The sequence below is a fragment of the Biomphalaria glabrata genome, chromosome 13 (assembly GCF_947242115.1).
Source record: "Biomphalaria glabrata chromosome 13, xgBioGlab47.1, whole genome shotgun sequence".
Classification (NCBI taxonomy): domain Eukaryota; kingdom Metazoa; phylum Mollusca; class Gastropoda; family Planorbidae; genus Biomphalaria; species Biomphalaria glabrata.
Window position 1 is genome coordinate 20,586,163 of NC_074723.1, and position 15,727 is coordinate 20,601,889.

The 15,727-nt window shown below is 37.9% G+C and overlaps 1 protein-coding gene across 1 annotated transcript in view; it reads left to right on the plus strand.

The window, feature by feature from the left end:
• Nucleotides 1-15,478, plus strand: part of LOC106059552 (uncharacterized) — a 74,715-nt gene extending 59,237 nt beyond the window's left edge. Inside the window, exons 4-5 of the mRNA XM_056009176.1 lie at nt 12,160-12,247; nt 12,634-15,478. Coding sequence (XP_055865151.1) covers nt 12,160-12,247; nt 12,634-14,204 — 1,659 coding nt within the window. The 3' untranslated portion in view covers nt 14,205-15,478. The remainder of the gene's footprint in view (nt 1-12,159; nt 12,248-12,633) is intronic.
• Nucleotides 15,479-15,727: the final 249 nt, after the last annotated feature.

Sequence of the window (15,727 nt, forward strand, 5' to 3'; positions counted from 1 at the left end):
TATGTTAGAAGTAGGTTGTGTTTGAATAGCAGTTGAATATTAATTAGATATAGCGACGTTTTAGGAAGACTGGACGGATTTCCCAGTGGTTAATAAAGTATTATTTTATAGAACTGAATGTTGTTATCAACTATATTCAACTTGTAATGTTCTGTGACTAATGTTAAGTAATAATTGATACATAGTCGAAGTCAGATTAGATTAGCCCACAACATTTATGTATATATATATATATATATATATATATATATATATATATATATATATATATATATATATATATATATATATATATATACCTAACAAATATATATATATATATATATATATATATATAAACGACTTGAATTCCCACTAAAGACTCCTCAGCCTCATCAAGCCTCGACTTCGCTATCCTGCCTCAACGTGGCACTCGGGTGGCACTCGGGTGGAAACGATCGCTAGAGGAAGTGATTAGGCTAAATGAATAGCAAAACAAAACTCCTGTGGGAGTGTCCAAGGGAATGCGCGAGCTTTCCCATTGCACGGTGCGGAGTTGAAAAAGAGCTTCCACGTCCCTGTCTATAGTTCGTGCGCCGTTCTTCAAAGGATCGTTACACTAATGGCGAGTCCTGTACGGTTAACTTGGTACAACATAGGAAAAATGGCGGGGGTTCCCGGTGTTTTCGGCCTTCGGCCATGCATTCTAGTCCATGCGCCTGGAGTGCCGAATGTATCGGAAATAGCACATGTTTTACATAGACATTGACTTAGACCTCTTCCAGACAGAACGGTTTGTTCAAGCAGGCTTACACGCCTAGAGTTCGATGAGCATTGCTTCAACTCTTTTGACAATCACACGGCCTCCTCAAGCCATTACACTAACCACTTCGCCAGGGAAGTGCTTATGAAAATAGACGATTATATAGTTATCTACTTTTAGTTTCCATCTTTTCTCTCTTCAAAGTACAAAGTGGACTACTTCAACTTATACTATCTTATCGGTCAAGTACAATTTCTAACCTTTTTTGAGATACAAGCAAAATAATTAATTACCAATATTTAATTAATTAATTGGTTAACTTTTTTTTATTCTTGTTTTGTCAGGTAAATACATTTTTTTAAATTTTAATGTCATATTTCCGATGTCCCGATTTAAAGATAACTCATGGCATAATTGGGTGGCGCGGTGGCTGAGCGGTAAAGAGGAAGTCCCGGTTTCGAATCCTGGTGAAGACTGTAATTTTTAATTTCGGGGTTTTTGGGCGCCTCTGAATCCATCCAGCTCTAACTAGTTGGGGAAAAAAAGTAATGGCATTTGGTCGTTGTGCTGGCCACATGACACCCTCGTTAACCGTGAGCCATAGAAACAGCCCTATAGATCGTTAGGTCTGAACGGGCAACTTTACTTTTTTTTTTTTTTTACATGACATAATCAATACCTCGAATATTTGAAAAAACAAACAAACAACGTTGGGCACTTGGTAAGGATTAGATGTACACTTTGATTCATCACAATCCAAAAAAAAAAAAAAATATATATATGAAAGGGTTTGACCAATAATTAAAGGTCAATGTCTTTCGTAGTGTTTATATAGGTCATTCCAACCACAAATTTCTGACAGGATCACGTGTCAAAAGTACCACATCCCACGATAAAATAGTGTACCACTAAATATTGTCTGAGAAGGTAAGCTAAACGGTGTCTAAAGATACACATCTCACTAGTCAAGGAGTTAAGGATCAAAGTTTGAGCTGCCTCCCATTGTGTAGGATTAATTTTTAATTACATCAATTGGGTTCGGGGCGGGGGAGGGCTTTTTGTATCTAGTCCCAGAGAAAGGATGGCCGTGTCAGAAATACGATCCAATATCTAATAAAAAGTTAAAAGTGCATTCTTCTTTCACGGCTTTTTCCAAGGATTGTCCAAACAATGACATATTAATTTTCTCATAAAACTTCCGACTCAACTACTTTTCATATATCCTCCATTCACCCTCCCCCATTTATATTTCCCCCTCGTTGGTTTAATAGCCTGTTTTTTTATAACCAGACATAATTAAGTTCTCATATTTTTTTTCGCTTTAACGGAACCTATAATGAAACAGGCTTCCTGGGAAGAGATGACTATCTCATTGAGAGAGTGTTAGAGACGTTTCATTGAGATACTTAAGTTAGAGTTCCCTTCATCGTGTGCTGCGTTACCTTCTGGGATGCGCTTTACCCACACAATGTCACACGTGGACGAGCTGCACGCGTTTAAAAGGCAAATTTTGGAAACTGTATAAAATACTATATTTATATATCATATATCAATATTTATATAAATTTACTGATGGAGAACAGGTAAGGCATATATACATGTATCTATATATATGCATATATATAAAACAGGTACAATACACACTCCGATATAAGATGTATATTGTATCTATATAATATTGTCTATATTATATATGTAGTACCCTGCATGCCGATAATACAAAACTAGAAAAGTATTTAAAAGAAATAATTTGAAAAAAACAACAACTTATATTAAGTGTTGTTGTATCCATTAGTTTGGATCAGTCATGTAATTAAATTTGTAATAGATCTAGACTAATGACAATACATCTATGCGATTAGTAATACTTTTACCAATTTGTTTTTGTTTAGCGCAATTTCATGCTTTTAGCTTTCTCCATACGCTATGATCATATCACTTGTCTGGACCAGTTGGGTTAATGGGGGCAGGGGGGGATTAGTGGGTTGATTTCACCGTAATTGGTTTTAAAAGCATTTAAAAACAAAAAAGAGGGTTTTGGGCCAGAATCTTGTTGGGGACTCTTAATAAAGTATGCAGCTTTGAAGGACATGGTCAGCATTCTCTGGAGATGCTCCACAAGGTCAGGTTTCTAGTTACAGGAAAAAGAAAACATTTTGAGAAAGAGTCTCATTTAGCCAGATAATTTTGTTGGTGTCTTAAATACAATCTAGAGATAGATAGATAGATAGATAGATAGATAGATAGATAGATAGATAGATAGATAGATAGATAGATAGATAGATAGATAGATAGATAGTCTCTCAAAGTGTAGACCACCCACCAACCTAATGTATCTATGACGCATAGTTAAAACAGATTTTCCCTAAACCATCTCCCCAAACCGATATAACCTAAACCTAAACCATCTTTCAACTCACCCCAAAACTGTCAAAGGTTCGACCCCCCACCTCTCTTTTATTTTCTCTCCCAAAAAGCCTCCATTCTCTAGTTCGAACAACTATGTCGCCTCTCCTTCTGCATCTTACAGACATTTAATATCTCCCCCTCCCGGCCCAATTTAATGGTGAGGGGGGAGGGGTATAAAATGTGACTTCTTTCTTCCCCCATCTCCTTCCGGCTTTTTTTTTTTAAACTTGTCTCTTCCCCCTGCCCCCCCCCCTCCCATCAACCCCAGTGCGTGTTTTAACATCATTGATGTCTATCTGTTCTGAAGCAACTTATCCACATCCCCATGAAGGAGAAGAGAGAGAACAAAATATTCCCGAACACAGAATAAGTTAGGCTTGAGATTTTGATGTCTAAATACAGCATAGATTTGATCTTTAGTGACATCTCGTACGATTTCCTTCTCCGTATCTCTCTCTCTCTCTCTCTCCCTCTCTCTCTCTCTCTCTCCCCCCCCCCTCTCTCTCTCTCTCTGTTTTAAGTACGCTGAGGTAGAGCGCAGACAACAAGCGACACACAATGCTGGCAAAGAACTTCAGGAAGAGAATCAGTTTGTCAGATCTCGAGGCTGGGCAGACGGCCGCTAAAGTAAGCTGTGTACTATAACCATTTTTTAATTTGAATTTGATTTACGAAGAATTGAGACACGACCTTGGATGCAGCTGATGTTAACGTCAGATGAGGAGAGATTCAATTCAATTCTAATGTAGTTGTAAACTGCAACCTATTTTTTTTTTTTTTTTTTGGAACAAATTTTATGGTATCTTTATTTTATGTTTAGTTTTTATAAAATAGAAAAAGAAATTCCAGCTGAAAAAGAAAAGCAGTATTTTTTTTTTACAATCTAAAAACTGATAAATTTGTAGTTTTTTAAAACATGGAAATGCACTTAAAAAAGGGGTCAGGAACCAGTAGTACTCAAGCGTGTCGGATTGTTTATTTTTATTTAGAAATGTATTTCAAACTACGACGATGTGTTTTTGTGCTTAAGTCTCATTTGTAGCAAAGGAGGTTTCTAAGTTTGGACAACGGGTTTTTGATCCTTAGAAGTCAGTGTTTGCTTTGGACGCCTACTTTTGGAACATTACATTGCAATAATGTGGCCCCCCCCCCCCCGGCCCTAACACTGGACGTTAAGCACGTTTTGGTGTCCCCTCGTGAAATTCACGTCAAATTTGCTCTAGTCATTGTATAGTAACGGAGGTTGAAATGGGGATAAATAAAATAAAAAAGTACTTCAAGGGACAGGTGTGACAAACCAGCGTGAAGATTTAAACAAAAAATAAAGCAAGGGGAAGGGGCGTAGCTAAAACAGCATGAACACGCGTGCGGCATGGCCCCGGTAGACCATCATCATAACTTCAGAGTTAAATCCATAAATGAGGTTAAAATAAAATTTAAAAAAAACCTGAACGGAACGGTTTTGAAAATGGGTGGCCAAGTTGGCGAGAGGAAGAAGTTCCGTGCATGTCTTTGGGATCGAGAGAAAGAAAAACAAACTGTTACCAAGAAAAATGGATGAAACTGATAGACATTTTTGTAAAGCGCCCCCCCCCCCCCATTTTTGACGCTACCAATACTCTTGCCCTCACAGCTCCTTTTAATTGTTTTTTATAGGGGGGGGGGGTTGAACACTAGTTTATGTATGTGTTTGTGTGTGCGTTTATGTGTTGGTGTTTGTACTGAGACATCAAAACTTTGTTTAGAATACATAGAAGCAATAAGCTGTGACATTGGACACTAAATGAATAAATAAAACAGAAAACATCATAGAGCGAACTTTTGTTATCAAACCTTGCAATATAACTGGGTCCTTTTTGTTTTTTACATTTTAATATTAAAAATTCATAACAAACGAATATTCAAATTTGACTAGAGTAACACCTTTAGTAAAATCACTAAATTTAGTAAGACATCAGGATAGAAGACTTAAAAATAAAGTAGCAATTATACATAAAACACTGAACCATAATCTTCAAATACAAAAACAAAATTTAATAAAATACTCAGAAAGACGCAAAGATAAAAGCACACTAGTCGTTCCCTATGCTAGGACAAATTTGTACAAATGCTATTTCTTCCCTAGCACTATTAGAGCATGGAATGGGTTGCCTGAGCCAACCAGGAAAACCAGTGACGTGGCAGAAATTAGCTCATTGGTTAATATGCATGACTAAATGCATGACGCGTAGGACATAATCATCTTCTTTTTTGAAGTAACGTCTGTATCATATAAGATAAGAAGATAAGTAAATCCATTCAAAGTTTTTGTGAAAGAGAAACTATTCTCAACCATAAACACTAAGATTTTTTGAGACTTATTTTAAAACAGTGAATTTTGAATTGGGGTTTCAAACAAGATTCCGATAGAGTGTTCGCGATAGCAAAGCAACAATAAAATACTTGACAGCACACAATCTAGCGATGCTTTTTATATCTATACATAGATTTTTTATTTTTTTTCATTATAAACTCCCCAAAAATTCTTTTTTATACCTTTTTTGTACCCTGGCTATTTTTTCTCTAAAAAAGGCAGCTGGCTTAGAGCTTAGGTCAGAGTCTGTAACAGCATGCTCTAAATGAAATAGAACACATTGAACAATACAGAGATGTATTATTAGGTCAAAGACTTTATAAAAAGGCACTTTCTGTATTTATGTGTAACAATTTAGAGGCATTGTATTTTCAACATATAGATCTACTTTTGAGTAGTGACTTTATAAAAGTAAATATTGACTAGCACTGAATGTAGCAAATCTTACTCTCTCTGTTGTGAACTACAGTCAATCGTCTGCCGCCTCTGAGTAAATGAACAAGTTTGGACTTTGACATTAGGACCGCGAATCATTTCTCAAGACGTCACCCATTCGCCCATTCCTTACCCCCCACCCCTTTCCCGGCCCGAAAAGCGCATCCACATGACCCCCCCCCTCCCACCACACACACACGTATCTCTCTCTCTCTCACTAACTCATGAGACCTCCTGAACTTTGGTACAGTACTGGTAGCGCAAGAGCCCCCATGATCTATCTCATTGTCAGCCGGAGTGTGACAGAACCATAAGTCACAGGTGTTGTCACAGCCGCCATCATTTGCAGAGTGGCTTAAAGGTTTTCAATGCCTAACGCCTGTTAGTAAGTATCCCTTCAGTTGAAACTGACATCAGATTCATTTGAAACGAAATGTCTGTTGCCTTATATAGAGACATAAGACTTTGATGGTAGGTACATACAGAGGTGTAGTTGGGGGGGGGAGCAAGGGGAACGATGCCCCACGCGCCATCCTTAGAGGGCTCCACACGCACAGAGGCACCAAAAATTACTGTAGATATATTAGTTAGATAATACATTCTAAGGTTATTTGTATTATATTATTATTAAATACTTTTTATTTATAAGCCTATATTTCTTTATGATGTTCAATGGAAAATGGGGGGGGGGGGGGAGGCGCGAATAAAGTGTCTTGCCTCGGTCTCACGTTTAGCTAATTACGCCTCTGGGTACAGAAAACCTGGATGATTTATAAATGCACAAAAGATATGATGGGCTTGATGTGTTGTGTATTTCCGCATTTTCTCCACTTCCACGACTGTCTGTTTCTTAATGACAAGAAATTTTAATCCTATTATGCATCTGACCTCTAGCTTGTTGGACAGTTGTGTTGCTTATCTAGCCAATAACAACTGAAGTTGTTTCCTGAATTATTATCAAACAAGCTAAAAATACCTCACCAACGTCAGCGGCGGGGTGGGGGTACATTAGAAATATATTTCGTCCATTCTCGCACACATTTTCTAGATCTGAATTTTAATCAGAGTATACACAAAAAAAAAGGGGGGGGGGGGGAAAGCTTCGTGAGTCGGCAATAGACAGTGTATTTCAGTTGTTAAAGTGTTCATATTTATTCTATCTTTATAGTTACAATATAGTGTATATAATATATAATTCAAAGCGCTGGTGAATTCTAGAAAAGATGTACACCTATATTATTTAGTGTACTACATTTCAAATACCAAATGGTTTTTATAAAAATTAATTCTTTTCACAATGGTAAGAACAGAGAACTTACAGTCCCCAGTTAGCATTTTCTGCGGAAATAAATTGTGAAGAAAGAGAAAGGAACAAGCAATATATATTTTAAAAATACCTTTTACAAAAATGGAAGCTTATAACGGGGAAAGAACTATACATTTACAGCAACATATCTCAATACTGTAATATTTATTTCCCTTTTTGAATATCAAACCAAATTAATTAATTACCACTAATTATTTAATTAATTGGGTGTTGTTGTTTTTTATTTGTTATGATTTGTAAGGGATGAATAATTGTGGAAAGTTTCCACTTGATCCGAGAATGGGAAATGAGAGAAATAACGAGTAGAAACTGTGTATCACACACAAGGATTAAGTGGATATAAGCGTTGTAAACAAAAAAAAAAAAAAAGAAGAAGGGCATTATGTGGTCTGGCTAGGTCGACCGAAGTCCAGCTATCCCCACCTGATTCTCGTTTGTCGTGGGCGCTACAACATTTGAGCCTGTCGTTAACCTAAGGGCGCACCACGTGACCTTCTGTCAAGGACGAAACGGGCTATACACATGGACACTGCGACAAACACATTTAGAGACTAGCTTTACTGGTCAACGTCGCAGGTTTTGCCATGCCATCACTAAAAAATAATCTTCACAGAGTCAAATTGTTGGAAGTCTCCGAAATGAATATTCCTGAATTTCTTTTCAAACATATAATAAAGCAAGGAACTACAAAAAAAAAAAGAAAAAAAAAAGAAAAAGGGGGGGGGGAGCAGAACATTAAGAGAAGGAGAAAAAATGTTCATAAATTCTGCCAGTGACACGTGACATACGAGTTCACACACATACACCAAGAACAGAAGTAATGTTTTTTCAATCCCATGTTAATGAAGTAGAAACCAGGTATCCAGTATGGAAGCCTGAGTTGGTCATGTTCGCAGAAATCCAATAAGAAAGAGACAAGATCGTTTTTGTGTGTGTGTGTATCTATGTGTGTGTGTGTTTGTGTGTGTGTGTGTGTGTTTCGCTTACGTCTTTTCTTGCTCAGTGTGAAGTTTTCACGGAGCGTAATATTAGATCTAGTAGACAGGACAGTATAAAATGTCAAATCCTTTCTATTTTGGAATCTTGGCTACACAAATAAATCTAAAGTAATGCTATGAAAATGTGTGTGTGTGGGGGGGCACAGAGTACTTTAGCATTTATTATGAATTTAAATGTCAACATTAGGCATAAGACTCTACTTTTAACACATTGAATCAAGATTAGTAGAAACAATATGTCTAGATTATCGCGACATTTAGTTAGTAGAAACAATATGTCTAGATTATCTCGACATTTAGTTAGTAGAAACAATATGTCTAGATTATCTCGACATTTAGTTAGTAGAAACAATATGTCTAGATTATCGCGACATTTAGTTAGTAGAAACAATATGTCTAGATTATCGCGACATTTAGTTAGTAGAAACAATATGTCTAGATTATCGCGACATTTATTTAGTAGAAATAGTATGTTTAAATGATCTCAACGTTTATTTAGTAGAAACAATGTATTTAGATTATCACGATATTTAGTCAGTAGAAACAATATGTTTAGATTATTGCGACATTTTGTCAGTAGAAACAATATGTTTAGATTATCGCGACATTTATTCAGTAGAAACAATATGTTTAGATTATCGCGAAATTTAGTCAGTAGAAACAATATGTTTAGATTATTGCGAAGTTTTGTCACTAGTAACAATATGTTTAGATTATCGCGACATTTATCGCGACATTTAGTTAGTTTACACCATTAAAATACTTAGTAGGAGCTCAATATTTCAACTTTTTCTTTAAATGTAAAACAACAAGAAGTTATGTTCTGTTTTTGTAAACCATTTCAAACTGTAGACTATGTACTTGAAACACAGCTTCAACTTCTGGAATCCTGTTTTATTTACCAAATTAACGGGCTCTTAATGGCCGCCTACGAGTTTGTATGAAAACACTGTCTTATTTACTTTTTTTTTTTTTCCTGTATGGAGTGAAGAATAGCTTCAAATTAGCCTACTTTTTCATATAAATATTTAACTTAATGTGATGAATTTTGCATAAAATTGGTAAAAAGTTAATATGGTAAATTTGAGGTTCATTTTCAATGTGTGCGTTCTTTCCTAAAATATTCCGACTAAAATATCCGCCCCTGGTAAATTAGCACGGTACCGTGATCCAAGCTAAACATTGCTTGTTATCATGTTTTTTAAACCGTAAAACTAATCCACAATTATTGTTTCTTGTTTTTCGCTCCCCTTGGAAGAGCTTATCGGATTTATTTCAGTCATGTTTGGTTTTGATTTACCAGGCCTTGTGTTATCGTACTGATCTAGCCCTAGACTAGTTAGAGTTATTTCCTTTAAACGTAACACATTAATGTAATGGAGATGAGAGTTTAATGAAATTTAATAGTGACCTTTTTTTAAAAAAAAATAAAATATTTTCTTCTTGTTGAGTTACTAAAATCCTTATAAAATATGTTCAAAAATTGTCCCCCTTGTTATCAAACAAAAGTGCAAACTAGTCTAGTGTACTTTTTAAATCTATATTTTTGTAGTAAGAAACAGAGCAATGAGGGGGTCGTTGTTCTTTTCTATTGATATTTACTTGGTTGTACTCTGGACTGTTCGCCCTGTGGTCTCGGTTCGAACCCTGCCAGCCATACTCACGCCTTCCGGTAGGCAGTTTGGGATAGGATGTAATAATCTTCAACTCTGAAACATATCAAGAAACGATCTACCTCTTGTTCTTCTCTCTAAAAAGAATGAGGGTCACTTAATCATGTTTAATACCGTCGGGTATCGGGTGGCGTGGGGACAGCCAATCCAGCTACTCACGCAATTCTCAGCAATAGGCATGACGGCGTCACAAAGGTCATAGAGTGAGCTCTGTTACAGGGATTGCCAAACACGAGTTTGTCTTTATGTTGAAAAGGCTGGTCTAAATAAAATGAATAATGCATCTGTTAGATCTCCTAAAGCTAAACCTGTCATGTTTGCTGAATGCTAATACTTCAAATAGACCTTCAAATTAAGCCACTTTATCTACCTTCATCTCTTTCTCTCTCCCTCTCTCTCATCCACCTCAACGCTGTCTGCATCCCGCCCCTCCTCGTCTTACTCTCTCCAAAAGTTCTCACTCTCGTGCTAAGCACCCCCTCGAAACTGCCATGACTGTCCACGTCTTATCCTATTTTGAGTCAACTGTGAAAGTTCTCGTAGGGGTGTTTATGTACCGATGACTTAACGCCTAAGAAGAAGAAAAAAAAAAACAACCTCCTCACCTTCTTATCCCCCAGCCTTTCCCGTCCGTGTAAGAGTGTCTTTTTTTTATCGGGTTAACTGGGTGGCCATTAAAGGTAAGTGTGCGCCTACTTGTTTCTCGTGACGCAGGTGCGCAGAGCTAATGAGCACACAAAGGGACGTCAAACTGGTCACGTGTCTTCCGTGAACAAAATGTTCACTCATCGAGCCAGATCTGGCACGATTAATGGAGACCTTTAAGTAACAATTTAAAATCTTTACGGTTTTCCTTTATTGGAAGATGAGGTCAGTCACAAATAGATTTGTGTAGAGACCTACTTTACTGCTTGGTGAGCGAAGTGGATGAGTGGTAAAACGCTTGGTTTTTTCGAACCAGGGAGTCTCAGGTTCGAGTCTCGGTGAAGTCTGGTATTTTGAATTTGAATTTCCACACAAAATGAGAGATGAGAATGTGGCATGCGCGATGTATTAAAGTGAGAGAGATTTGCGCTGCATCAGCCTCACTCTCTCGCCCCTTGCCAGCTGGAGCCAGTGGCAGAACACAACTGTAATGGTTATCTGAATTGAGAGGGAAAAGCAAAGGTGTTTGGTCATTGTGCTGGCCAAATAACCCCCGTTAACCGTCGGCAATTAAAACAGATGACCGTTACATTGCTACCGTAAAGATCGCATTGTCTTCAAGGGTTACTGACTGACTACTTACCATGTACATCAGCCCCACTCCCTGACCTGATAGACAACTAGTTCCAATGTTTGCAGGATAGAATTGTTTAACTTGTGTTGCTGTAATTGTTAGGATCATCCTTCAGAGTATTGCAATATAAATGTAACGCAAAAAAAAAAATATAATAGTAACTGTACCATCCATGACCGTATTCTCTCTATATACTGAGGTATTAATGATACAATATAAACCTTAGTTTGGTCTTGTTGTCAAGCAGCTGAGAAGATAAATTTATATATTGAGCTTGATATCAACGTGTACGTAGGCCTACATGCTTTACTACTAGTCGAAGCAACACTGTTGTTTTATCGTTCAGCAACACGCTAATGTGACATGACTATTTCTCAAAGTTTCCTCATATGTTTTCTCCTTTGTTATTCTCTCTGAGTTTTCAAACTCCTTTTATTGGTAAGTCTATAATGTTAATAAGATTTACTATTTATGATATAACGGTAGAATGGTGTAGTCGGTGCAGTTGGGAATCGTTTCTTTTATTCCTGACGTAGTTTGGTTTTAAACAAAATACTCGATTGTGGTAGTTCTCACCCCCACTCAACAGAAACAGTTGAAAACAGCTGGGCATAGGAACAACTGAACACAGTAACAGTTGAACACAGAAACAGTTGAACACACAAAAACAAGCTTATTGACTTATTATATATGATGTGTTGACATTGTAAAGTACAGCTATTGAACAGTGTGTTCTGTTCAAGTGCATTGATTATTTAAATTATTTTTGCAATGCTGCATAAGTCCATCTGGAAAGAGTAGATGTTGCGAATGAAGCAACCAAGTAATTATGCGTAGGCCAGTGGCGTCATTAAGGAGGGTGCGGGGGCTGCTATATTCACTTGTCATTATGTGAAACTTTAGACTAGACTAAATATGATTTAAAATATTTTCTTCTACTCAGGGAGCTCGCCACAACAAAATGGAGAAGGCTGATATTCTAGAGATGGCGGTCAAACACTTAAAACAGATACAGAGACAACAAACCGATGGTAAGTGCTAGAGTCTGTTGTTGTTGTCTGTACTGGTCAGCTGCCTGAGGCATTGGCAGTAAGTCAGTTTCATGAAACAAATACCGCACTAACGGAACATATATATATATGTTCCGTTAGTGCGGAGTGGCTGAGTGGCAAGCATCTAACTAATGGGCCTGTGTTCGAATCCCTTAATAAACCAGCACTTGACTAATGCCGAGCACCCAAAGACAATCTTTCACGCACCGCCCACACATGATTTGACCAGTGCACATTGAGTATGCATCATAAGAATGAAAGACGCGCTTTACAAAAGTTATTATAATGATAATAATGATAATAAAATAATAATACTATGTTACAATTATAAATGTTACATTCGCCTGTTTGTTTTTTCTCCTCAGATCCTCTAACCGAACACTTGATAGTTAACAAATATACGTTGGGTTTCAACGCATGCGCACAGGAAGTGAGCAAGTACCTCGAAGAGGACGTGGAGTTGAAAACGAAGCTGCTGAATCATCTGGCCAACTGCTTAACTGGCGCGAGCGTCCAAAGCGCTGGCTGCAGCTCGTCATCGTCGTCTCTGATGGACACATCTTCTATGGCAACGATGTCAACTCCCATGTCACCGTTGTCCATCGGAACGATATCCCCGTCTTCGACATCCTTATCACCAGAGTCACAAAGGAGTCTGCAGTTGGATGCAAAAAGCTCGAGTCCTTCTTTTGTAAAAAGCCTGGAGTTTTCCAGTTTCGGCAGCCTGGATCGCCGGGTTTCCAACTTTGTAGTTCCACAGAGTCTAGAAATGAATGCAGCGAACAACTCCAGCAAAGTGATTGAGGGTTATAGCACAAAGATTGTATCGACTCCACCTCTTCCAGCGTCTGTGTGTTCATCTACGTCCGAAAACGCTTTCTCCGTTCTTTTAAATTCACCCCAAGCTTCGTTCGGCAGACACGCCATGGCAGATTTGAACAACAACGGTAAGCCCGGGAAAGATGTTCATGATAATCAGCCCATCTCCGAAATAAACAATAACATTATAACCATTCCAACGGTGATGGGGCTGAGGGGAGCTCTACAGCAACCACAGCAGCAGCTGCAGATTCAGCCTGTCCATCAAATACACCAGCTGTCAGACATTTCTCTCGACCACAACCAGCAGGCTATTCTCCAAGAATCAAATATTGTGAGCAACAGGCTGCAACTCATACCTGTCAAAATCGCCAACGGAGAAACCGCTCTTGTTCTCTCCACTGCAAATATCATGAACCAGTCAGGCTACAGCTTCCAAGTTTACGCACCACAAAGCCAGCCTCAGATTTTTGCTCAGCCTTTACAAATCGCACAGATCGCTGTGGCGTTTCCACAAGAAGAGCAACAGCCAACATTGACATACATCCCTCAGGTCAACCAACCTCATTCCGTTCTGTCCAGTGCCTTTAATGCAACACATTCCAAACCATCCCTTGGTTTCTTAGATAACCAATCCGCGCCTCTAAACTTAACAGCATCCAATCATAAATCAGCAACGCAACATTCCAGCCCGACCTCGACCCCTCTTTCAGTCGCATCGCTTAACGCCAGGAGAACACATGAACATTTTCCCATTTCAACAGCATCGGCTGCCTCAGCGGAGGCAGCTTTCCCAAATACAGATGACCAAGACGTCCGATACAACGAATGCACTAGCACTACAGTGTCCAATATTACGTCTTCTCTAAGGAACAACTCTCCTGGACTAACCCACTTGGAGTCTGGTGATTGCACGTCTAGAAACATGGATTCATTCAACAGCTATGTCCAACGACAGTTGTGTTCAATGTCTGAAGACATGTCTGCTTGCAGTGTTTCTACTTCTACTTTAGATACAATGAAAGGTTCACCCGTTCCTCACGACTTAAGGCAGGAATATAAGCCACAACCTGACGCATACCATGATAAAAAGCCGGACTTTTTTCGACCCTGGTAGAAATTAGTGGATATTTAGTGAAAATCTATCATTGCATGTCACTGGGAATATTTTTAAAGTACTTATTACCAAAAAATAAACTGCAATACAAATGCAGTACTTTTTTTTTTACCAACCACATAGTAACACCATTTCCCCTGTCTCCTACTCTTGTCTAGAAATTCAAGGATATTTAAAACTTCATGCCTGTCATTTCCAGATGATATTTTAAAGTGATAATTTCACCACTGACGAAAGTTAATGGTATTTCAAAATGTAGCTTTCAGTAAAAAAATGGTTAAACGGTTAGTGCTTCCGATACGGTTAGGACATTAAACCAACAAACGCACATAATGTTCTCATTTTGAAGCGATCTGACATAAGGTGAAGCCCTAACACCAAACAGTTAAGACTTTGGGAAAACAATGAGGACAAAAGTGTTCTAGCACTGCCTTTTAATTTACGGAGTCGAATAATCACCACAGGCGCGTACACAAGTACATAGTTCTGAAGTTATACTTGTTTCATGAGTCCAGCAGATGTGTACACTTGTGAGATGACACACAGACAGAGCAAGAGAGGGAACGTTTGATAGTGATCAAACAAATACAAAAAGAACACAAATCATTTATCATCCACAAAACATTCAGTAATTAATTTTTTTTGCACAGCAGTTAAGACATTTACTCGAATGGACCCAGTGCCGAGTAAAAGAGAATGGAGGCCCTGGTCAGGATTTTTGTGAAGGCTGTCTTCCTCTTTAAGTATGATACACTTTATAAAATAAATCTAAAAACATATCATATTTTTTGAGAAAGAATAAAAATATGTATTATTTATGTCATTTTTATTATTTAAAGTTTATATTTTGTTAAATAGGTTAATTTTTTAAAGGTGAGGCCCTGTGTAGATGCATTGTCTTGCACTATGTTAAATCTGGCACTGAATGAACCATAGGCAAAAAGATACAAACTAAACACACTAATTCTCTGAAATGTTCGTATTTTATTACCTTTAAACTCAACAGAAAAAAAAAATAAAGTGACCTATTCAATCATCCGTAGATACTTGACTCAGTTCTTTAGCCTCCACATTGGAGCATAGGACCGCCACAGTACTGCGCCATCATCCTCTGTTCTCGGAAATTTCCCTCGGCTGGTCCTTTGCACTTTCTATCTATCAAACAATTGACTTTAAATCACTCTTACTTGAAAAAAAAAAAGAAATCTTTACAGGCATAAGGAAACTATCCTACCGCTTTAGGCCTCCGATGGGGGGGGGGGGAGACTCCCAAATGACTATAGACATATTTTTAGACACTAGAAGAAATAGCGAAACTTGTAGCCAGTCCTGTCGATGGAGAGCATTAGGTTTTAAATAAATTGCGTCATTTTATTTTTTGCTCATAATTTTATATTTTTCTATTTCATTTGGGGCCATCAAATGGACTTCGCCTAGGACCTGCAATTATTTCAGGCCAGGCCTGCGCGGTTTGTTGAACAATAGCAACAATGAATTGTTTGTTTAAACTTTTTGCTTGGCCA